A 25,235-nucleotide genomic window follows, 5' to 3' on the forward strand; every position below is an offset into this window, starting at 1 on the left:
TCTGGGCCTTTGATGTCAACTTTGGGAGCTTTAAAATCTCCACCTATTTTAGGACCTTTCAAATTAATATCAGGCATTGAAGGTAACTTGAACTTAGGACCTTTTACTTTGCCATCCATATCTACATCTGGAGCCTCAAGGTCAACTTCTGGGCCTTTGATGTCAACTTTGGGAGCTTTCAAATCTCCTTCTAACTTTGGCGTTTTCAGATTAAGATCAAAGTCAGGCATTGATACTTTTGGTACATTTGGTAGACCTATATTCATTTTGGGCATTGTAAACTTGGGGCCTTTCAATTTGCCTTCTGGTCCTTCAATGTCTACATCAGGAGCCTGAATATCCACACCTGGACCAGATATATTGATACTTCCTTTAGGAAGGCTAGCATCAATATCTGGACCCTCTACGTTAGGACCAGACATACCAAATCTGGGCATTTTAAATTTGGGCATTTTCAATTTGCCTTCTGGACCTTTCAGATGGATGTCTGGTGCTTCTAGGTCTACGCCTGGACCTTCAACATCAAGTTCTGGGGCTTTAAGGTCTACTTTAGGGCATTTCAAATCTCCTTCTATTTTAGGACCTTTAGAATGAAAGTCAATATCAGGCATTGACATTTTTGGCATTGAAGGTAACTTGAACTTAGGACCTTTTACTTTTCCATCCATATCTACATCTGGAGCTTCAAGGTCAACTTTTGGGCCTTTGATGTCAACTTTGGGACCTTTCAAATCTCCTTCTAACTTTGGACCTTTCAATTTCCCTTCTGGACCCTTGATATTTAACTCAGCAGCTTTAATGTCTTTATTTGCACGTGATAAGTCAATGTTTCCTGTGGGCAAACTTACATCTACATTTGGGGCTTCCACTTGTGGCTTAGAAATAGCAAACTTTGGCATTTGAAACTTTGGCATTTTAATTTTCCCTTCTACACCAACATCAGAAGCATCTAACTTAACATCAGGAATATGAGCATCCAGTTCTGGACCCTTTATATTAAAGTCAAGTTCTTTCAAATCACTTCCTAGTTTCGGTTCTTTGAGATCAATTTCTGCCACATGCATGTTTGAAAGTTGCACTGAAGGCAACCCAAACTTGCAACCTCTCATTTTACTATCAACATCTATACCTGGACCATGAAGCTCAATCTTTGGGTCTTTGACATCTACTTTGGCATCTTTTAAATCTCCCTTCACTTTTGAATGTTTAAAACTGAGATCAACATCAGGCACTGACACTTTTGGAAAATTTATATCGACTTGGGGTTTTTCAAATTCAGAACCTTTTAATTTCCCTTCTAACCCTTCAATGTGCAAACCTGTAGCATTAATATCTTTCAAATCGCTTCCTATTTTAGGAACTTTGATATTAGCACCAATATCTGGCACTGACACTTTTGGCAAGTTGGATTTTATTGATTCTATTTTCAGACTAGGGCCTTTTAAATCACCACCGAGGTTACGAATATTCATATCTATATTTGTACCAGACATGTCAATGTTTTGTTCGGCAATGTTTACATCTACACCAGGATCTTTCAAACTGCATTCTGCAATTCCAAATTTCGGCATTTTAAGTTTTGGCATTGCAATATTTACTTCTGACCCTTTCAAAACAGTGCTTGGCAAAGAACCTTTAAAGTCCAAGGACTTTTTTGTCAAGTTCACGGTTTCTTGTAAACCCAACTGAGGACCTTTAATATCTATGCTGGAAGATGCAGCTTGTGAATTTGTGACACCAACTGCAGGAACTTGGAAATCTTTTTCTAGCTTAAATCCATCAAGGTCAGGCTTTTTAATACTAGTCTTACCCTCTGTTGTGTAAACAGATGTTCCAGAAAGTTCAATGCCAGTTTCAGATATCCGTTCACTTGTTCCCAGGACACCAAATTTTGGCATTTTCATTGACGGCATGTGTATTTTTCCCACAGAACCATCTAAGTTAATATCTGTTCCTTTCACATTGACACTGGGCACAGTCAGGTCTATTTTTGCAGTAGTGGCTTCTCCTTCAATTGATGGTGGAATTAGGTTTAGCTGTGTTTTGTCATGGATATTCCTATCTTGAATAAAGGTTGTCTGAGTATTTGTTCTGTCAAGCTTTGTTTCCAAGAAACCAGACTTTGGCATCTGAAATTTTGGAAGTCCTATATTCACTGACCCACAACTGGTGTCCAAAGGGAGTACATTTTTCTCAGGTGACTTAATGCCTCCAGTTATAGTTGCAGAGTGGGTTTCTTTCATTGTAACATCTGCTGGTATTTCACTACGGGCTGCAGATTCCATTTTAATTCCTTCTGTCTTCATAATGTCAAATTGAGGACCCCTTATCTTCACGCCAGATGACTGGGAGTCAAGTTTAGAGGTTATTGATCTGGTGTCTAGTTTTGGCACCCTAGCAATATCAGGATTTGTTAGGTCAACGTCTACAGAGGAGCTTCCAGCAACATTACGACCTTTAAATCTATCATCATGCTCGGTTTCAAATCTGGATGTCCTCACCTCAAATTTCTTTTCATAGCTTTGAAACTTTGGAGCAGAAACATTTACACCAGGCAAATTGATACTTAAAGAAGTGCTGCCAGCTTGGACGCTTCCATCAGCATCACTGTAGCCTTCAGGAAACTCAAATTGTCCTTTGCCCTGTTCATGGTACCTCACAGTGGTACTGTGTACGTTGACAGAGTCACCTGGCAGGGAAACACTGTGTTCTCTTCCTGCCTGATAGCTTTTACTGGACACATCAATACCAGGAATACGGATAATGGTTTTACCCTCATCTGTCTGCACACTGGTTTTAGATATTTCAGTTATTTCATGACGAGGAATCTTGATTTTATATTCAGGACTGCTTATGTCAATTTCTTTTGAGTCTTTTGCTCCTGTTACATCCACTGTGTAAGCGGTCACTTTCCTTGTAACTGTGATTGTTCTTGTCTGAGTCTCTGGTTCCAGTGTCTCATCTGACTTCAGGCGTGGTTTAATCTTTTTTGTGTAAATTCGTCTGTATTCCTCATCATCCCCACTCTAGAAAACAATACATTAACAGATTGTTGAAGGAATGCCTTACAATCATTGTTGATATAAAAAACATCTTGTTTAAAGTAGTTGTAAAGGCTCAAGGTTTTTTTTACCTTCATGCATCCTAAAAAAAACCTTCTGTGTGCAGCAAAGTCCCCAGCCCCCTCATTACTTACCTGAGCCCCATAGTGGTCCAGCAAAGTGCACAACAGCATCGGCCGTCCCGGGTCTCTGCTTCCTCATTGGCTGAGACAGTAAGTGGGAGCCATTGGTTCCCACTGCTGTCAATCACAGCCAGTCAGCCAATTGGGGGGGGGGGGGGGGGGAACAAGCCGCAGCTCTGTATGTTAATAGACACACGGAGTAGCGGTTTGGGAACAGCCTGCTTGGGTGCCTCCATAGCAAGCTGCTTGCTATGGGGGCACCCGACAGAAAGGAGGAGCCAGGACTGGCAGGGGACCCGAGAAGAGGAGGATCCAGGCTTCACTGTGCAAAACTACTGCACACAGCAAGTAAGTATAACATGTTTGTTTTCTTACAAAAAAAAAAAAAAAAGCTTTAAATATTAGAAACTGTAAACCAGATATTTTAGGGTAATCATAACATTTCTGAGCTTTTAAATTGCATATAAAAATTTCTCATTATCATGAAGCCATTTTTTTTTTTGGGATACAGATGGGTAGAGTTAGAACCTTTGTTCGGCTATTTTTGTGGTTTGTATACCCATAAGGGGATATGTACTCTTGACACAAAAGAAAGTAAGGCAATCTTCCCAAAAGTAAGAGAAGCTCCTATTTGTTGTGACAGTTGCCACAAGAACAGGTATCTTCACTGGGAGATTTGCTCTCTACTTCTTTTCTGACTGGAAGTATAAATCTTTTGATTTCACCTTAATTTTAAAGTCACTCGTTTGCTCTAAATGGTAACCTTACAGCATTTTGTGCATGTATCTCAGTGAAAAGTATGCAGGACACAATAATTACTCTAGGGTGGGTAGAACACCCTTGGTTGTTGCTCCTACTCCCACATTAACCTAGAGATGTCAGTAGTTTAAAACTAAGCAGTATAATATTTGTCCTTTCAAACTCATTTGTTCTTCCAAGTGAAGATCTGTGATTGTGCTACTGCTGGGGGACCATACCAGTTTTGGGGAATTTACAAGACAATACTTTATTCTGGTATTATGCCTCAATACATTTTTAAGGACCTATACGTATGCATTGTAAATTGTGCACACACACATCAATTAAAGATAGTAATACATATTGCAAACTGGATATACAGTTTTCTTGAGATTTGCCAGCAATTATTCAGTGAGCTTGCCTACTTGATTGAATTACAAGTTAATGGATTGCTATTGCAGGACCTTGCACTGCACAGCTGTTAGCAGGCCTGGACTGGCCATAGGGCACACACCAGGCATTTGCTGCTCCCCTAACACAGGCACTGGATAGGGTTTTACACACGAGGGCAGGTGCAGGCATTCCTCCAACTTGTAGGTGGCACTATATAGAGTTCCTACTCCTTGTTAGGAAAAACGTTGGATTTTTCCTAACTTTCACCAGGACAAAAAGTGAATCTCCCTTGCAGAAACACAGAAAGCAATAACAATTTGCTTTTGATACACTTTAAAGTGCCATTTTTTATTGATACTTGCGTGTGAGCAGGCTGCATCGAAAACAATACATTTTCCCTTGTCCACTGGAAAATGCATCATTATTTATTTATTTATTACATCGAGTTTATATAGCGCCAAAGGGTTTGCTCAGCGCTGTACAATAGGGGGGGGACAATACATGGCACAGTACAACAAAAACAGACAGGGTACGAGGGGTAAGAGGGCCCTACTCTTTCAAGCTTACAATCTAGGAGGGAGGGGGTAGTGGAACAATAGGAAGTGGCTGAGGGGGATGAAGTGGTGGGAGGAATGAGGGAGAATGGCCGTTAGGTGAGGGTGGGGTAGGCTTCCCTGAATAATGATGCGTCCAATGTCATGCAGAACCTTCATTTACAGTTGCTATTAGTGCACCAGTAATAAAAGAAAAATTAAATAACTTTGCTCACCAGAACAACATCGGGACTTTTCAGGCTGAAGACGTCGTGTGAATAGGTTGCACCAGGCAGAGGGGATCGATCACCTTTTCTCTGTAGCTTCAGACCTACTGTGTGATGGCCGACGGTTGATAGCAGCTTCTGAATGTCCTCCGATGACATGTTGTCAAAATAGACTGTTGCACCCACAATCTGGTCACCTAAACATAAGCAAATAAAAACAAACATTTTCAATATCATTTCCCAGATAATTGTTTCTTCCTGCTTTACCTTCTATGCTCAAATTTTCTTTCCTCCCACCATGGAGGGAAGAAGAAAATCGCTTGATTCCCCCAACAACACAGTGAGTGTTGATGGGGGAATCCATCCCGTGGAACTATTGTTTTCTGCCGGTGGGGATCCTTCCCAGTCAGCCTGGTGGCTTGTCTGCCACCTAGTTTTGACTGGTGGAAGTTGGGGGGTTTCATTCCCCGCCCCCACATAAAGACAGACAAGTGGGTCTACCTGCTGATGGATATATAGTGGGTGTTTCCCTCTTTGTGTCTCTCACTATCCCTCTGGCTGTTAACACTGCTGAGGTTTGTGGCCTGTTCCTAGGATTTTATGGCAGCTTTTAGGTACTTTTTTCCTGTTACACTATGCAGTTTCTTTGTCTTTTGGCATTACATCTGTCTGGTTTGTGGGCTCTTTCTGCCATAACTTTAGGTTCTTTTTTGGCGCCTAAACCAGTGCAACTTATTCTTGTGTATCAAATTGTCACAGGATTAATGTATGTTTTTTCTCCACCCTATTTTTTCAGGCTATATTTGCTTTCACTTTAGCTACTACTATCTGTTATCTGTTCACACATTGTCAGTTTTCTGCCTTGACATTTCGATCCTTTTACATTTAATTTATTTTAGTTACCTATTAAATGTTTGACATCTTGGCCGGCAAACCCCTATTGTGTGGCTCCTGTTTGGTGGTCTCCTGCCCTTTCTACAGATCCTGGAAAAGACAGCTCCCATGGTGCTTTTTCATTGCACTCTTTTTTTTTTTTTTTTGCTGGAGAAGTATTTTATATTCTCACTTATGTTGTATGGTTGATGGGTAAGTTATGCCGTTTTGTTTAGCAACCGCTTCTGAGAATATTTTCTCTTATGGCAGATACCATTTATGCTACTTGGTTTGTTTTTCCTTTTTTTATTATGACATATTAATGACATGGTTTCTCTACAGATATGCTAACAAATATTACCATCTCCTGAAGACATGAACGTTGCTTCACGAAGCGAGTCAAATGTTAGGATATCAACTTGCTATTGCTATATGAATAAATGCTACAACTATTCATTTTTTTAAGTGTTTTTGATATGTTTCTGATAGGTTTCATGTAATTTTAATATGATTGTAATTATGTATTGAAATAAAAACTTGACTTTTTAAAGAATAAGTCTTTTTGACAAAAATAATAAATGCACATTTTTTTGCAGGTAAAACAGAACTCTGTGAATGAGTGACTTGGTTGTGTGGGCGGAACTCCGCAGGGCAGCGCAGTTTTCAAATCTGACAGATAGTATGGGTGGAATAATGTCACATGTTCCCAAAGGTGAACTTATCCTTTAAGAATGCTGTGATTTGCTGTTTTCAGCGCTACTCGTTTAACATCCCATGAACCAGAACTAATCAAGTGCTGCCTAAGCCTGCCCTTTCCACTCCCCTGCTCCATTCATAGAAGCCAGACTATTGGTTTCCACAATGAAAAGCATTCTGTGATTGATGAAGCAGACCTTTCATTCATCCACCTGTCCTCTATCCGTAGGGCACTTTTTTACTGTGGAAACCAATAGTAAAGCTTCAATGAATGGAGCAGGGGGGCAAAAAGGGTGGGCTTAGGTGGCATTTGACAAGTGCCTGTCACAGGTGCAGCCACTCATATTAAACCCCTGCAACACTAGAAGATCACAGGGCAGGGGTATCTGGGGGCAGAGAACTTTGATTGTAATTGAACACAGTAGTCACCAGTACACTTAGTATGTACCATCGCTTGTGCTCTTTTTCTTTATTTTAACTGACATTTGTGCGGTCATGCAACGCTGTACATAAAATTAAATTTATGTTCTTTTTTTCCCCACAAATAGAGCTTTCTTTCAGTGGTATTTATCACCTGTGCAGTTTTTATTTTTTGCGGTATAAACAAAAAAAGACCGACAATTTTGAAAAAAAAACTCCCAATATTTTTGACTTTTTGCTATAAAACTTATCCAGTAAAAAAAAAAATGTCTTCATAAATTTAGGCCGAAATGTGTTATGCTAAAAAATGTCTGCTAACCCCCCCACCACCATTATATGTAAATTAATCAGTTTACGTGAAAGTTATAGTGTCTACAAATGGCAGTATATATGCTGGAATTTATATATATTTTTTAATCCTAGTAATGGCGGAGATCAGCGACCTATAGCGCATTCTGACACTGGGTGAGAACTGACTAACTGCCACTGACATCCCAATGACACCAATACAGTGATCAGTGCTAATAAAAAGCACTGACACTGTACTAATGACACTGGGCAGGAAAGGGTTAACATCTGGGGCGATCAAAGGGTTAACAGTGTGCTGGTTTTACATAACGTGCTGTGTGTGTTTTACTAGGGAGACATGCTGCTGTGTATTTCTCTGTTGTGCAGAGAAATACACAGCAGTATGTCCTTGGTGGCAGGAGAGAGACCTGTGCTGTTTACACATGGATCTCTCCCCTGTAAGTGTTACTCAGCGATCACCAGGTGCCGGCGGGTAATCTCCGAATGGGACCCAGTGATTGACATGCCCAGCCGCCAACGGCAGTGCGGGTAGGACGGCACGCATGCTCCTGCCCCCTACCCGGAAATGCAAATCAAGTATATATACATGATTTTGCACAGCCCTGCCGCCCTGTAGCAGTGATTCTACTATAGGGAGGCGGGCAAACGGTTAGACATATTTATAAGGAACATATATGTAAAATAGATAACGAGCGTTTAATATCACTTGGTTTAATCCCTTTTCTTTAATCTATCAGCAGTCTATTTTCAGCAACAAATTATGGTTTTATTTAGAGTAATCCTTATGCTGACGCTGAAGCACTTACCTTCTTTAACAACTCCCGTTTTGGCAGCCGGTGAGTTCTCCACCAATTGTTTTACAAACACTCCTTCGTCATTCTGGTCTAGGGTCAATCCCATAGACCCGCTGCCTTTCCAGTTGGGTAGCAAAACTTCACGTGTATCCTCCTCCTCCATCTTTAAAAATAGAAGGAACATAACTTTAGCACCAAGAATACATTAACATGCATTAAAAAAAAAAAAAAAAAAAAAAAAGAATGACCAGCTTAAGAGGTGATAAATTGCTCAAGAGCAGGGGTGTCAAACTGGTGGCCCTCCAGCTTTTGCCAAATTACAAGTCCCATGAGCCAATGCAAGATTGACAGTTACAAGCATGATGGGACTTGTAGTTTTGCAACAGCTGGAGGGCCGCCAGTTTGACACCCCTGCTTCTAGAGCCTATTTCCACCAATCAGGTCCATTGTGGTGTTTTTAAGTGTCAAGTTGTTTCAAAAGCCTTGGTGTTTCTTTTTTTAACCTTAATGCATAAAGTAAAAAACACCTCACTATTTTCCTTGAACATTTACTTGAGCCTGTCTCGAGGGACCAAAAATTGGGGGGTGGGCTTTGGGTCAACATGCTGTTGGAGGGCGGGGCTGAGCCACACTGTGTGTCTACAGATGCACACAGGGTAACTCGGTATCAAGCCTGCTCGAGTGCCCCCATAACAAGTCTCTTGCTATGGGGTACACTCAGAAGAGCAGGAGCCTGGAGCCCCTGCCCAGAGGAGGCAATCGGGGCCTCTCTATGTAAAACCATTGCACAGAGGAGGCAAGTATGACATGTTTATTATTTTAATTTGAAAAAATGTTAAGAGTGTTATGGTGCCAGTCATCATCATTGCACCTTAGAAGTGATTATAGACACTAACGTGCAATAGTGTGAAGGAGTCCTTAGAGAGCTCTAAAACCTTTTGGTTTTTTCATGTTTAGCAACAGGTTGGACGACTGTTAAAGATAGTTACAAAAAAAAAAAAAAAAAAAAGATATACAAAAACACACACACACACACACACACACACACACACACACACACACACACAGACAAATAATTCTGAAACTGATGGCAGCAACACTTCTCAAAACAGTTGAGACAAGACCATGTCTACCACTCCGTTAAATGAATAGGGGATGCTACAATTCTTGTCCCATTCTAGGATTTTAACTGCTTAACAGTTCTGGGTCGTCTTTTGTCATATTTTTTGTTTGAAGATGCGCTAAATATTTTCAGCTGGTGAAAAGTTTGGACTGGAGGCAGGCCAGTTAAGCACACGAACTCTTATACTATGAACCAGGCTGTTGTCAGATGCAGAATGTGGTTAGCATAGTGCTACTGAAGTATGCAAGGACTTCTCTGAAAAAGACATTGTCTGGATGGGAGGATATGCTGCTCTAAATTCTGGATTTATCTTTTAGCATTGATGGTGCCTTTCCAGAGCTGTCTATTCAGTACACATTAATGCACCCCCATACCATCAGAGATGCAGTCTTTTGAACTGAGCACTGATAAGCCAGGAGGTCCCTCTCCTCTTTAGTCCAATGGACAACGGCGCCCATGGTTGCCAAAAACAATGTCAAATTTCAATTCAACCACAGAGCAGTTTTCCACTTTGCAACAGACCATTTTAAATGAGCTTTGGCCAAGAGAAGTTGGCATCATTTCTGGATCACGTTCAAATATGACTGCTTCTTTGCATGATAAGAGCTTTACTTTGCATTTTTGGATGGCTCAGCTAACTGTATTCACAGACAGCGATTTTTGGAAGTATTCCAGTGCCCATGCAGTGATGTCCATCACGGAATCATGCCTGCTTTTATTGCAGTGCCATCTGAGGGCCTGATGATCACAGCATCCAAATATTGCATTCCTGTCCCTTACACACATTTCTCCAGATTCTTGGAATTTTTGGATATTATGTACTGTAGATGATGATATAATTACGTTGAGCAAATTGTTTGACATTTTTTTTAGATGCAGCGTTTCACAGACTGGAGAACAACCTCTGCCCATCTTTATTTCTGCGACACTCTGACTCTACGGTGCTCTTTTTTATACCCAGTCATGTTACTGACCTGTTGCCAATTAACCTAATTAGTTGCAAAACATTCCTCAAGCTCTGCCTCGTTAGGAGCACTAAGGCCCCTTTCAGAGAGCGTTCTGTTTTTTTCATCATCCTTTTTTTCTTGGGGAAAAAAAAAGGTGACTCCGTTCACATCAGTTTTTCATCCGTTTACATCTGTTTTTCATCCGGGTTTTCTCATCTATTTACATCCGTTTTTTGTCAGTTTGCATCCGTGTTCATCGGTTTGTCCGTTTACATCCATTTTTCATCCGTTTAAATCTGTGTTCATCCGTTTACATCCGTGTTTGTCCATTTATATCTGTGTTCATCCATTTACATCTGTGTTCATCCGTTTTTCATCCGCGTTAATCAGTTTCCATCCGTTTTTCATCTGTTTACAACTGTATTCATCCGTTTCTTGTCCATTTACATCCGTGTTCATCCTTTTGTTTGTTTACATCCGATTTCATCCATTTTCATCCGTTTCTTGTCTATTTACATTTGTGTTCACCTGTTTACATCCGTGTTCATCCGGTTTTAATCAGTTTACATCTTTGTTCATCCGTTTCTTGTCCATTTACATCCGTGTTCATCCGTGTGTCTGCTTACATCTGTGTGTCTGCTTACATCCGTGTTCATCCATTTCTTGTCCGTTTACATCAGTTTTTCATCCGTTTACATCCGTGTTCATTCGCTTACATCCATGTTCATCCGTGTTCATCGGTTTCTTGTCCATTTACATCCGTGTTCATCTGTTTACATTCATGTCCATCTGTTTACTTATGTATTCATCCGTTTGTATCCATGTTCATCTGTTTACATCCGTTTTCATCTGTGTTCATCCGTTTCTTGTCCATTTACATCCGTGTTCATTCGTTTACATCCATGTTAATCTGTTTCCATCTGTGTTCATCCGTTTCTTGTCCATTTACATCAGTTTACATTAGTGTTCATCCGTGTGTCCGTTTACATCTGTGTTAGTCCATTTACATCCATTTTTCATCCATTTCTTGTCCATTTACATCAGTTTTTCATCAGTTTTACGTCTGTGTTCATCCGTTTACATCCTTGATCATCCGTTTCATCCGTTTACATCTGTGTACATCTGTTTTTTGTCCATTCCATTTTTTTTTCAAACAGAAGAAAAATAGGGTTTTCTTCCGTTCAGAAAAATTGATGTTAACGAATGCGGACAGTAACAGATGTAAACAGACGATCATCTAGTCCATAGAAATACATGGGTGTCTGTTTTTCCTCCGTACACAGACAGATGAAAAACAGACATACAGAACGCCCATGTGAAAGGGGCCTTTGCTTTTATTGCCTTGTCCCAACTTCTTGAGATATGTTGCTGCTATCAACTTCAAAATGTACCATTTTAAGAAAAAAATAAGACCATTTGAAATGGTTTCTATCTTCTATAGTGAATAAATATGGGTTTATAGGATTTGCAACTAATTGCATTCTGTTTTTATGTAGGATTTTACAGTCCCAACTTCTTTCTAGGAATTGGGGTTGTATGGATGGATGGATAGCTAGATAACTAGATTGATAGTTGTATTACATTCAACTAGTTTGAAAAAAAAAAATCACAAAATATACACCAACTCTCTACCGTGTCATGTTAATTAAGCATATCAAGTCATGCTTCACAAGATTCCCATAAATGTTATTAAAAAAATACACAAACCAGTATAAAGTAGTGAAATAAATCGCTCTACTCCAAATCAACAATAGTAGCATAGTCCGCCAGCAGAGGGAGCGCCAAGCACAGAAATCCACAACAGAGGCTACACATATACAGAGACACATGGCACAGCCACATGTGCAAGCTATTCAAGATACAAAATGGAGGCTAGCAGGCTGAGTCATACCTAACAATTTTGTGAGTAACAGAGGGTTTGTATCAAGGAAAAAAAAAAAAAGACAGCATTAACTAGAACATTAGTTCTATTAGATTGTAAGCTGTAATGAGCAGGGCCCTCCTAACCCTCTTTTATTGAACTGTATCGTTGCTGTATTATCTCCCTTTATATTGTGAAGCTCTGAGCAAACTGTTGGTGCTATATAAATCCTTTATTATAATAATAAAAATAATAATAATAATATTATTATTAAATTACTTTTAAAGAAATGGTATTAGTTTGCTGCAATAAAAAGGTAAAGCACGTTTTATACAAGGACTTCTGATTTTGCCCCTTTTGGAAAGATCAGACACTCCTCAAATTACTTTTCACCAGCATAAGACGTACATAAACTCGTTGCCACAATGCATACAAAGCACACACTCTTGTTTCAGGGCCCAGCCCTATTTTGGAACATGGACTAAGGATTTTGCATAGGATACTTTTAGGGACAATAAAATAAAATAATCTGATTTGATAGGTAAAAAAACAAATACTAAAATTATGTTTATTGTCCTAAGGGTCATGCATGAAATTGGAAAAAGTACTTTAACAGGTGCCCTATGCAAATTTTTATAGTAATAAAACCTTGAGTAGAAAAGATGCATGTACAGTGAAGGAAATGAGTATTGGATCCCCTGCTGATTTTGAATGTTTGCCCACTCACAAAGAAATGATCAGTCTAAAAATCGAATGGTAGGTGGATTGTAACACTGAGAGACAAAATAGCGACAAAAAATACAAAAGGAATGCATGTCTAACAAATTATGCACTGATTTGCATGTTCATGAGGGAAATAAGTATTTCTGGCTAACAGGTGTCTTTCATACAGGTAACAAGCTGAGATTAGAAGCAGTCTCTTAAAGGGAGTCCTGCTAATCTCATTTTGTTACCTGTATAAAAGACACCTGTCCACAGGAGCAATCAAACAAACAATCAGATTCCAAACTCTCCACCATGGCAAAGACCAAAGAGCTGTCCAAGGATGTCAGGGACAAGATTGTAGACCTACACAAGGCTGGACTGGGCTACCAAACTATCACCAAACAGCTTGGTGAGAAGGTGACAACAACAGTTGGTGCAATCATCTGCAAATGGAAGAAACACAAAACAACTGTCCGTCTGCCTAGGTCTGGTGCACCATGCAAGATCTCACTCCATGGAGTGTCAATGATCATGAGAACGGTGAGGAATCATCCCAGAAGACCACATGAGGATCTTGTCAATGATCACCAGGCAGCTGGGACCACAGTCACCAAGAAAACAATTAGTAACACTACGCCAACAAGGATTGAAATCTTGCAGTGCCTGCAAGGTCCCTCTGCTTAAGAAAGCACATGTCCAGGCCCGTCTGAAGTTTGCCACTGAACATCTGAATGATGCAGATGAGGACTGGTTGAAAGTGTTGTGGTCAGATGAGACCAAAATCGAGCTCTTTGGCATCAACTCAACTCGCCGTGTTTGGAGGAGGAGAAATGCTGCCTATGACCCCAAGAACACCATCCCAACTGTCAAACGTGGTGGTAGAAACATTCTGCTTTGGGGGTGTTTTTCTGCTAAGGGGACAGGACAACTGCACCGCATCAAAGGGACGATGGATGGGGCAATATACCATCAAATCTTGGGTGAGCACCTTCTTCCCTCAGCCAGGGCATTGAAATGGAAAATAGTGGATGGGTGTTCCAGCATGACAATGACCCAAACCACATGTCTCCAGACCTTAATCCGATTGAAAATCTGTGGAGGGAGCTGAAAGTTCAAGTTGTCAGACATCAGCCACCAAACCTTAATGACTTGGAGAGGATCTGCCAAGAGGAGTGGGCCAAAATCCTTCCTGAGATGTGTGCAAACCTGGTGGGGAACTACAGGAAACGTCTGACCTCTGTGATTGCCAACAAGAGATTTGCCACCAAGTACTAAGTCATGTTGTATGAAGGGGATCAAATAGTAATTTCCCTCATGAACATGCAAATCAGTGCATAATTTGTTAGACATGCATTTATTTTGAATTTTTTGTTGCTATTCTGTCTCTCAGTGTTACAATACACCTACCAATCGATTTTTAGACTGATCGTTTTTTTGTGAGTGGACAAACATTCAAAATCAGCAGGGGATCAAATACTTATTTCCTTTACTGTATATACAGTACATTATCTGTGCTTGTCAAACTCATGAATTCCTAATTAAGCTGCTTTTAAATGTTTTGATTGCCTTATTAATCAGTCCCCTGCTATGCCACGTGTAGCACTCTCCACAACGCTCACTTGAGCAAAAACTCTCCTGAAAGCACTGATAGTGGGACTACATGTCCCATGAGAACCTGTGGCCATCCTTAAAAGCACACATGCACTGCGTTTCAAAAAAATGTTCTACTGCTCTCCCCTCTTACTATCAATCAATAATAGATGGGTGGACCTCAAGTCCCATTCAGATCCAGGTGCGCTGTGCTACCTGTACAGGTGGATGCACAGAGTGGCTGGACACAGTAGGGGAGTCCTTGAGGGGGAGTGTGCACACTGTGGTGGCTCTGTTCACACTGCACTAGTAACAGGAGCCACAACACAAAACGGATGTAGTATAAGGAATATAAATAAAACAATCCTGTATTGGAAGCAATATGGATTAGAACACAAGCCTACAAGTGTGACTAATGTTAGTTTGTTTGAGTTGGGTTTAATAACATTTTAATTCATGCATAAATACTCATCTCTGTTCGTATAGAAAAACAGTAAAAGATTCCCCAGTAGTTCACAGATCTTTTTGGCTGCAATTACTACCAGTCAGCTATTTCTCTGCATAAAGCCCAATTTGTGGGCGTTCTGCTTGTGCAGCTGAAGTAGAGCTGTGTTACCACCCCTCTGCTGCGAGCATGCCTGTCAGAAAGTCCTCTAGAAGAGCATTTCTCAATCAGGCTGTGTTGAGGTTTCTTCAGAGGTGCCTTGGCAAAATGTCTAAAAATTGCCCAAAACGTGTACACAAGCCATCGGGTGTAACAAGCCTACCTTTTAGTTACACAAAGCCACAGGTTTTCATTGTGCATCATTACGACCTTCTAGCCACCGGCGTCCTGACAACCAATGACATCATCAGTTGATCAGGAGGATGTCAGTTGCCTGCACAGCATCCTAGTTTGCCCCTCCCCTGCCCCTCTCCATCAGTGCTGGGGTCACATTAGCTCAGTGATGGAGAAAAACTGGGAGAAGAGAAACATTAGGATACTACTCAGTACCAGTGTGCAAAAGTGTATTTGCTTTGGAAGAATAAATCACCAATGTTGGGTGTCCTACATGTGTGGATGTTGCTGCATTATAGAAAACTATTAGAATAGTTTTTCACATTTTAGAATGGGGTGCCTCAAGACTGTTCATAATTTTGAAGGATGCCTCTGGATTGTCCATAATTTTAAAGGGTGCCTTGATTGACAAAAGGTTGAGAAACTCTGCTCTAGAACAGTGTACAATGCAAAATAACTTGTCAACATAGTAGTGATAATGTCTGCTCCATCTCCCATAATCTGTACTCTCTGGCTTCAATCCTCTTGGTCTGCTCACCTTCCACCCATTTTGTTGGTTCTAGCATCATCAAACAAGTTCAATACTCAACTCCAGGCAACTAAGCAGCAACTGGGTGTGGATGCTCTGCCTTCCTCTCCATTAAGCAGGTAAAGACTGGCAGCACTCTGCAATGTCTTCCCCTGGCTGACATGTCCCCTCCCCCTGGCTGGCACACCTCCCTCTTACCATAGGTACTCTGCCTTCCATCCCATAGGGAAGTGGAGACTGGCAACACACTGTTGTTTCCTCCCCTGGGTGACATGACTCCTCCCTGATTGTCAAGTGATGGCTCTGATCTTGAGCAAGCATCTGATGCTTATTAAGAATTTGTCTCCTACAGAGCAGCGCAGTCACACAACAGTGGGGGTAGGTGGGGTGCGCTGTAGACCACACTAGCTCTGGATCTACTGCACCAATCCAAATGTACAAAGTGCATGAAGCACTATCCTGGTGGACAAGATAAAGCAAATATGTGAAGTGAAACTTTATCTTTAACTCCTTGCTTGCTTACTCATCTCTCTTGTACCAGGATGAGGAGCCTCTGTACCCACGACCAACTCTTCCATGGTTGAAATCTTTGCAATCCAATCTAATGTGTCATTAAAATTTTAGCTGCCTGCCTGTTTTGTTGACTCTAGTGCAGCCATTCTCAAGCAAGGTTCCGTGGAACCCTAGGGTTCCTCCAGAGATTGCTAGGGGTTCCTAAGCTATGGCTTGTTGACCTATTTGACAGTGCCTTCATAGTTCCAGGACAATCAACACTTGGCAAACCCAGCAACGTGACACCAAATTATAATTTTAAGCTGTCTGTAAGGGTTGCATTATTCCTCCTGACCACCAATGTAGGCCATTGACTCCCAATTTGTTTTTATTAATGAACCTGAAAACAGTTTTAGGGGCTCTTCGTGGCTAAAAAGGTTGAGAATGGCTGTTTTGGGCATGAATATAATGCATACCTTCTCATTTACATGTTGATGCTTCTCTGGGAAACACTGATGCATAAGAAAGCTTATGTATGCCACTAAAAGATATATCTAATGATAGTCTTGTACACAGTCATATGTTAAAAAAAAAGGAAAAAACCCTAAAAGCTTAAAAAGGTGGACCCATGAACCACCAAAGAAAATTTTCCAGCTGCTTATAACTTTCTAGACACTGAATGATAATTGGCCATCCTGAGTTCCTCTTCAGGATTATCAAATGAGATCCTTGCAATTCTCTACTATGTTTTTTTTCTTTTGAATCTTGACTTCTGGCTAACAAAAGAAAAAGTTGTTCTACCTCACTACAGATTTATTTTTCTGCCAGCTTAGAGGGAATTCTTCATGGGTTTGCAAGCAATAGGCACTAATGAGCAAGGCCCACTTTTCTTTTTGTTTCCAGATTCTATAAACTTTACAGCTGACACTTAAAACTGTAATGCAATTTTCAATTCCTAGTATAAAGTACATCAAAATAAAATGGAAGTGTTACCTTGGCTTGTTGAGTTAGCTACTTTCTACAAGACCTTGCTGGCTCGTTCTGCACGGATGTTTGCATGAGGACTGTAGGACAGAAGAAAAAAAAAGAAGTCAAAATAAGCTCACGAATCCTTGAGATAACAGCTTGCTAAGTTCTCAACGTGACAAGATTGACATTGTGCATATATTTAGGGAAATACTTTCTTGCTAGGGTATACAACGAAATCCTCAAATATTCTGCATACACACACACACAGATACAAAAGGGTGTGGGCTTTTATAAAACGTGGATATCCATAAAAGCCATGTGATATTAAACAAACCTCCCTGTGTAAATATTATACAATTGAAGACAGCGTCTCCCTCTCCCATGACTCTGGCCACAGATCAACCAACCATGAGACCCAAATTAACCAGACACTAGAGCTCTGTATCAAGACAACCTGAGTCTGCCCTCCCCTAAATCCTGAAACAAATGGATTAAAATGCCTGATGCGCACAAACTTGTCACCAGTTTAAACCTGGAGAGTGAAAAGATAAAAAGCTTACACCCTTAAAGATGAACAAAAAGTCTTCCCTTGCAGAAGGGCTGTGCCCCACAGAAACCATTAACTGCTCATTTACGTCTAGGGGGACTGGGTAAAACAGTTTTACTGATCCTCTGCTCCCGCAGGCTAATCCGTGCTGCTAGACTGGTTCCTGCAATTTCTTTTCCCCAAGGCTCCAGCAGTCTATGGGCCTCTGAAGTTATCAAGACAGGTAGCTCTGCTTTGGACGTGAGCACCCAAGGGACAATCCACTTGTGGGAGCATAGGGGAGTGCTGTCTGCAGGGAGGCGGAGGGTTAGGTAAATAAAAGTGCTTTACTTATCTCTTAGACAGTAACAAGCAGTTAACTCTTGCAATGTAGGGTGCAGCCCCACTCCAATGGAGGACTGTTACCTTTTCTGAAGTTGAACCTTATACCCCATACCAAACCACGTGAGTCACAGAAATGGGTAGTTATCACTTGCTTAGCAATCTGCATTTGGAATGCATGACATGGCATTCCACTGTGTGTTGCACTATTTCTCAGATGCAACCATACATAGAGTTGGAGACCCAAGCAGAAGTGCATCAGGTTATTGATGACCAACAAACACTCAGTCTGCATTAGGCAACTCTTCAGTCTAAAGCCTCAATCTACTCTCCAGTTTAAAGCCTCTACATAAATTAAAGCCTCTAAATAAAATGTATTTCTTACAAGTACAGCAATAACTAAGCAAAATAGTTTGAGATATTTTCTAGAGATGTTACATTACCCTAAAGTGTTTGCGCAGCACTGCACACATTTACCCCCAAAACTCCCCTTACCCCTCTAGAGTTTACTCCATCATTAGGTTTTGTTTCTTTTATATTCTTCCTGTAGCAAGAATTCAGTTTTATTACTTTGACATTACCAGACTTGTTGATAATACCAGATTCTTGCTGCTGGGATCAGAACTGCCATCTTCCAAGAGCCCTTTCCCTACACATAGGGGTTTATTTACTAAAGCTGGAGAGTGCAAAATCAGGCTCACTTCTGCACAGAAACCAGTCAGCATCCAGGTTTTATGCCAAAGCTTAATTGAACAAGCTGAGATTAGAAGCTGATTGGTTTCTATGCAGAAGTGAGCCTGATTTAGCACGTTCCAGCTTTAGTAAATAAACCTCATAGTGTGTAGGCAGACTTTTGGGAGTCAGGGCAGCATTTCATTTTGCCCTGACAAAGTTTAAAAGTACATGTCCCACAACAGAGTCAATGAAAATGTATGCTGGAAACACAACGAAGATAAAAGGATTGGACTGCTAGCAATATTTTGTTACAATGAGCCTAGACCGTTCCAACACCTTCAGCCCTCCTTCACCTCAGAGTGAAAATCCTTCCTAAAACTATGTATCCCCTGATCCCTCCCTCTAGTCTAATTTTTCAGTTGTCCTGCCAAATGAAATTAAGTAGAGCAACAGAAAGGCATTTTCTCAGTTACTATGACCGTATTACAATGGTGCAGTTGCCTTTTTTTGAGTCTTTGTGAAAACCACTACTTGGTGCAACATTTTTGAAAACAGAGTAGAAGAGTCCACTGAACAGAGATGTACCATTATAAAACAGTCATGGTACCGGCCAAAATTAGTTTCTGTTGCATCACTGAAAAGACTCATTCATGTCAATTATACATGAAGATGAGTAGGACAAACATATGAAACTTTGCATTCCGATACATTTTTTTCTTCTTAGACTTCCCAAGAAGGAGGGCTGTACAGATCATTCTGATGACCTCAATCTAAATGTAGGCCCAGTTATGAGAGTGTAAAAAATGCTGTACTTTAGGACTACTTTAAAATTGTGATTACTCTTACCTTCCATATTAATTACAACTGATATAAACATTATCATAAAACCTAGTTCTCACAAATTTATCAATGTTCTTGGATGACTTGGTTATCCATTACAAAAAGGTATAGTACTGACGATTTACATTTACAGTTATATGAGGCTAAATATCAATATTTTTTGATTAGTAACTTGGACAACTAAGCCAAAGAAGCCATCCACTGTACAGAGGCTAAAGCCCATATTGGGCTAAACAAAATGAACAGAATCCTGCATAAAGACCAATGTAGCATACTCCTGTGGCCATTGGTCATCCCAATAGTCTATTCTATACAAGATAATACTTTAGTGGGCATTCTGTTTTGCCACATTTGATGGCAATGCCAGAAATGAAAATCAAAAGTCAGGGCAGCAGTGGCTCGTAGATTAACACTTGTGCATGGCAGCACTGTGGTGCCATTTTAAATCCTGACCAGGACACTATATGCATGGTATCTCCCTGTGCTTGCATGAATTTCTACCCACATTCCAACACATTCTGGTAGGTTAACTGGCTCCTTTCCAAATTGTCCCTAGGGTGTGTGTATGCATGAAAGATTGGGACCCTTGATTGTAGGCTCCTTGAGGGCAGGGACTGACGTGAATGTACAGTATGTAAATAACTAAGTGGTAAATATACCTGTAATAAATAACACACAATAACAAGTCTATTTGTCAACCATTTAACATTTCAAAAAGAAGAATTTTTCCCCCCAAATATGAGCAGTCAACACAGGATTCTTGTACAGACCCCATACTTGTGTTTTGTACTGCTTGGGGATTACAGGCAGAAAGACCGGAAAAACATTTTACAAACTAAAAGGATCACTGCTCCTCCCCTAATGAGGGACAGATGCAGACCCTAGTCGCAAGTAATTATACTGAAAGCCTTCTAAGATATCATGACACTTCAAGACAAGAAAATGACCAAAGTGCATCATTTATAGGGTCAAAGAATGGTGACCCCATCATATACAACAATATTACGAACCAATGGAACATATGAAGTTATATGAGAACTCAGACTCTTCAGCAGCTTAGTGGATTTATTTCATAACATCTTAATAACACTGGTGCACAAAAGGAGTTCTACGTTATGTACATGTAACAATAGGATTTCCAACAAAGTATATAAAGGGCATAAAACTGATAATGATAGGAAATTGGTATAGTACTGTTTTACACCCACCCTTTTTTTTTTTAACCATAAAAACACATACTGAATATATTATGTCCTTACTGTAAGATGTGAGCTAATTTTTGTAGAAACCAGAAAAAGGTTCTTGCTTCAGCTACAGGCATAAGCCATTGTACTTAAACATCTTCCTTCGAAGAATGTCTATACAGCACTCGATATGTAGCATCCATCCAATTTAATAATATCTCTCATAAACCAGGTAGTCTACCAAGTAGGAATCAATCTCATGGTTTTCAAGTATGTAGAAAAAAAATGTAAAAGCAAAATGGAACAGCTTTTTTACTGCACAACTGTTAATATTGTATAAACTAAAAAAAACCATGTTGGCATCTGGAGACAATTTCAAGACAAATCTAAGTCACCTATGATTTCAGTAGGAGTATGGCTCAACATTAGGTAAAGCTCGGTAAATAAAAAATCAATTGGTTAACTATATACAAGATTAATAAGAATACATTGAACTTCATAAAATAACTACTTTCCCTTGTCAACCGTTCCATCTTCCCATTTTCATGGTAACCCATAAATGTTGTGTATCCACGGATACAATAGCTTCTGCAATACTGCCCCAAAATACAGCTAGGAAAAAATGAAATCTGACTTCTGAGTGGACTAGACTAAGGAGGGGCTGTCGAAGCAAGGAGATGTGCAGAGAGAAGGGGGTGTGTGAAAGGGGCGAGGGAAGGAAGAAAAAAAAAATGTTTGGCAAGAACTCCACAGCAACTTAAAAAAAAAAAAAAAATATGGGGTTATTAAAAAAGGGAGAAGATCGAGTTTAGAAACAAAGCAAGATTGTTGTGTTCTGAGAACAGAGGAGCTTTGAGGTGCAGGAATGCAGGGAGGCCATGCAGAGACATGCAAAGGAGATTGTGTGATCTAGCAGAGCTGGTTTATCCATGTATAATGCCACATACACCTCTCCGATTACACACAGAGGAGGGAGAGGAGAGAATCTGTCCTAAACACATTCACAACATCTGCAGCTGAAAAACTTTTTTTCTTCATAGCCCGCGCTTTAAAAGGAAAATATTTCCCAGATTATAAATTCACTTTTAGATCTTCTTATTTGGAACTAATAATTGCCAAACCCTCAACGGTCTTATAATTCAGCCCTAGAAGAATCAAATGTTTTGGAAAAAAATAAAAACATGGTTACCATGACAGTTTGTTTGGTTTTTAACTGAACTGGCCCGAAAATCTGGTCAGTGGTAAATCACTGGCACAGAAATATGTCCAACATATTAAAGTGGATATAAAGTGGATCTCCCTGATCTCCTCCTGCCACGCCCGACTGCAAGACTTCTCCAGGACCTCCCCCATCCTCTGGAATTCCCTACCCCAATCCATCAGACTGTCACCCAACCTCATCTAACATCTGACCTCCACTCCTCCCACCACCTCATCCCCCACAGCCACTTCCTCCTGTACCACTTTCCCCTCCCTCCTAGATTGTAAGCTCGAAAGAGCAGGGCCCTCGAACCCCTCGTGTATCGCACTGTCTCTGTCTTGTCTCATGTCTTGACCCCCTGCCCTTGTATACAGCGCTGAGCAAACCCTTTGGTGCTATATAAATACTGTATAATAATAATAATAAAGGCTATTTTTTTTTTTCTAATGACAACAAACATGTTATACTTACCTGCTATGTGCAATGGAATTGCACAGAGCAGCCTCGGACCTCCTCTTCTGGAGTTCAAGCCAGCGCTCTCTGCTCCTCTTCTGTGTCTTCCCCTACAGCAAGCCACTTGCTATGGGACAGATGTGTGGACTTGCTTCCAGAGAGAAGAAAGTCACTATGCTAGATCGATTGAGGAATCAGGTAAGTATGGGGGGGGGGGGGGCATTCTGCTACTGGGACATTTTTTTGCCCTGATACATGGTATGCATTAAAAGTAGAACATGTTTTGACTTTAGAACCATTTAAAGCTGGCCATAGATGGTTTGAATCTTTCCTGGTTCAGCAGGGACTGGCCAAGATTTGAACCATCTATAGGCAGGCTGATTGTACCCCATTCGATTGTTGTACAACTTGGGTACAATCAGCCTGTTGGATTTTGCATGCAGTTATTGTAAGTGGCCACAGCCGCTACCAATAGTCAGGAGAACATAATAGCTCTAGAGCAGCCCTTCTCAGCCAGGGCTCTTCCTGACATTATTAGGGAATTCTTGACAGATGCAGTGTTGAATTGATCTCCCACCTACACTGGCCACCAATACAAGGGGACAATGTTACATAGACTACAATGTAAGGAAGGGGTCACCATAACTTTCCCTCTTTGCATTTCATTATATTAAATTTAAAGATTAGTACAAAAAAATTGTAGTATATAGCAGGTGGTGTAAAAAAAAAAAAAATATTTGCCCCATGTTATATATAATTTTGCTGTTAACATTTGAAATTGATAGAAAAGGTCTCCTGCCAACTGGCTGTAGCAGTGTACATTAGGTTTACTTTTTTTTATAAGCCTTGGTAATTGTCTTTGTAAAGAGCTTTGAGAAACTGCCTTTAAAAAGGTGATATATAAAATAAAGTTTATTATTGATATAAATAATCTAGGTACACCACATTCTCATTCTCTTATTTAAAATTTCTCAATTTACCGATCACACTATTGTACCATGAACTGTGCAAATAATTTCAGAGCTCACAGGACCTGAAAATTATTTCATGGGTTCCTTTGTAAAAAGGCTTTTCTAGAGCATGCACCAGAGCAGGGGCGGACTGACCATTTGGAAACTCGGGCACTGCCCAAGGGCCCGGGGTCAGTAGGGGGCCCCAAGAGATGCCCCTGGTACCTTTTTCATGGGCTTTTTTGAGTTTTGGCAAGGACACAGGGGCCCCATGACCCCCTATTGCCCAAGGGCCCCATGAGTTGTCAGTCTGCCCCTGCACCAGAGTGTGAAAAAATAAAAGGCCAGTTTTTAGAATGAGCATCCAAAGATACAAACATGGATGATCATGCAATCAAGCCAAGAGTGTCCCAAGCAGAATTAACATCAGTTTCCAGAGGTTCAAGGCAGCAATGCCAACCATAAGGTTTCCATTCCTGGCTAGGTTGAAAACAATGAAAATAAGTGAAAATATTGGTTTTGCTCTGTATCAGTATGAAAAAGTATTCACACTTTCTTACAGCCTAAACACGAATGTGTTTCTTTTGTCCTTGAATACTGCTTATAAATCACACGTATGGATTACTTACTACCCATACCGTTATAGAACCAGAGCTGCCATGTCCAGTAATCTACTTGGCTGGTAACCTTACCATGCCCATCAATCCTCCGCTTAGCCAATCTCCATCCTGCTATCTATTTAAACGTACGATCTTATGATGTTACATAATTAAAACACATCTACTGCATTTTTATTTCTTGCTTATATATCTGAAACTGGCAACTGCAGGTCAATGTAATAAGAAGAAATTGCCCCTGCAACAACCAAATTATGCCTATTCTAGTGACCTAACATTTCTGAAATTGATAGAAAAGGTCTTCGGCCAACTGGCTGCAGCAATGAACATTATGTTTACTTTTTTGATAAGCCGTCTTGATTGCATACAGAACTGCCAAATTACACTTATTCAACTGCCAAATGAGCACAAACACCCTCCAGACTGCAATACAATGTACAGGTATCTACACATATACTCTCCAAAATGCAGTTGGTCACATAGTCAATGGCATAGAAAGTCTATTTAAAGCCTGCACCTGTCTACAAGTAGGGTTTGCTAGCTTTAGGATGGGATAGTAAACAATAAAGAGGAAACAGTAAAACAGGAAACACAACGATGGAAAAAATGTAAGTGGTTGAAAATATCAAAGTAATTACATGGAGTAAGAATGGTCATAAGAGCTGTGTGGCACAATGTGACCAAATCCCATCAAGGAACAGGCTGGAGACAAGTAACCCTGTATTTTTCTAGAAACAATTCGCTGTTAAGGAGTCTCAAAATCAAATAAAAGGTTTCTTCAAGCTTGCTGGTTTTATGCTGAATTTCATATGTGTCCTATTCAAACTGCAATAAATGTTCATAAAACCAACAGTGTAATTAAAATGCCATACGTATGACTTTGCACTTTCCGCCGACTAAGTTTTTATTCATGCATAGACAAGTGGAAAATGGTAGGCATAATAAAATGTCTGCCAAAGCTAAATCGAATGATGATCCAATGTATAAAAAGGGCCTTCATGATTAACCAACAGGCTAGACAAAAATGTATATTGTACAGTTTGTCAGATGTGTGTTGGTCACAAGCAGATTGTTATCCAGGTTTAATTTGCAGATCAACATAATTTACTGCAGTTTGAATATCATTTTAGTGGCTCAGCTAGGTAGCAAAAATGTTAGCAAATGTTGATTTGAAAGATCACATTCAAAAAAAAAAAAAAAAATAGTTGGAGTGGGCAGCTTTAGATATAAACCACCACGAACACAGCCTACTGGTGTCATATCTGCATGCATAAAAGCAAAATAGA

The 25,235-nt window shown here is 40.3% G+C and overlaps 1 protein-coding gene across 4 annotated transcripts in view; it reads right to left on the reverse strand.

Annotated features, from left to right (window-relative positions):
• Positions 1 to 25,235, reverse strand: part of AHNAK (AHNAK nucleoprotein) — a 76,371-nt gene that overhangs the window by 16,297 nt on the left and 34,839 nt on the right. For all 4 annotated transcript variants that reach the window (XM_089652872.1, XM_089652871.1, XM_089652873.1 and 1 more), the window contains exons 2-5: positions 17,186 to 17,256; positions 8,180 to 8,330; positions 5,085 to 5,272; positions 83 to 3,026 (exon numbers count right to left, since the gene is read on the reverse strand). In XM_089652872.1, coding sequence (XP_089508998.1) covers positions 83 to 3,026; positions 5,085 to 5,272; positions 8,180 to 8,330 — 3,283 coding nt within the window. In that variant the 5' untranslated portion in view covers positions 17,186 to 17,256. The remainder of the gene's footprint in view (positions 1 to 82; positions 3,027 to 5,084; positions 5,273 to 8,179; positions 8,331 to 17,185; positions 17,257 to 25,235) is intronic.

The sequence above is a fragment of the Staurois parvus genome, unplaced genomic scaffold (genome assembly GCF_062004578.1).
Source record: "Staurois parvus isolate SC_StPar_1 unplaced genomic scaffold, SC_StPar_1.0 ptg000694l, whole genome shotgun sequence".
Classification (NCBI taxonomy): Eukaryota; Metazoa; Chordata; class Amphibia; order Anura; family Ranidae; genus Staurois; species Staurois parvus.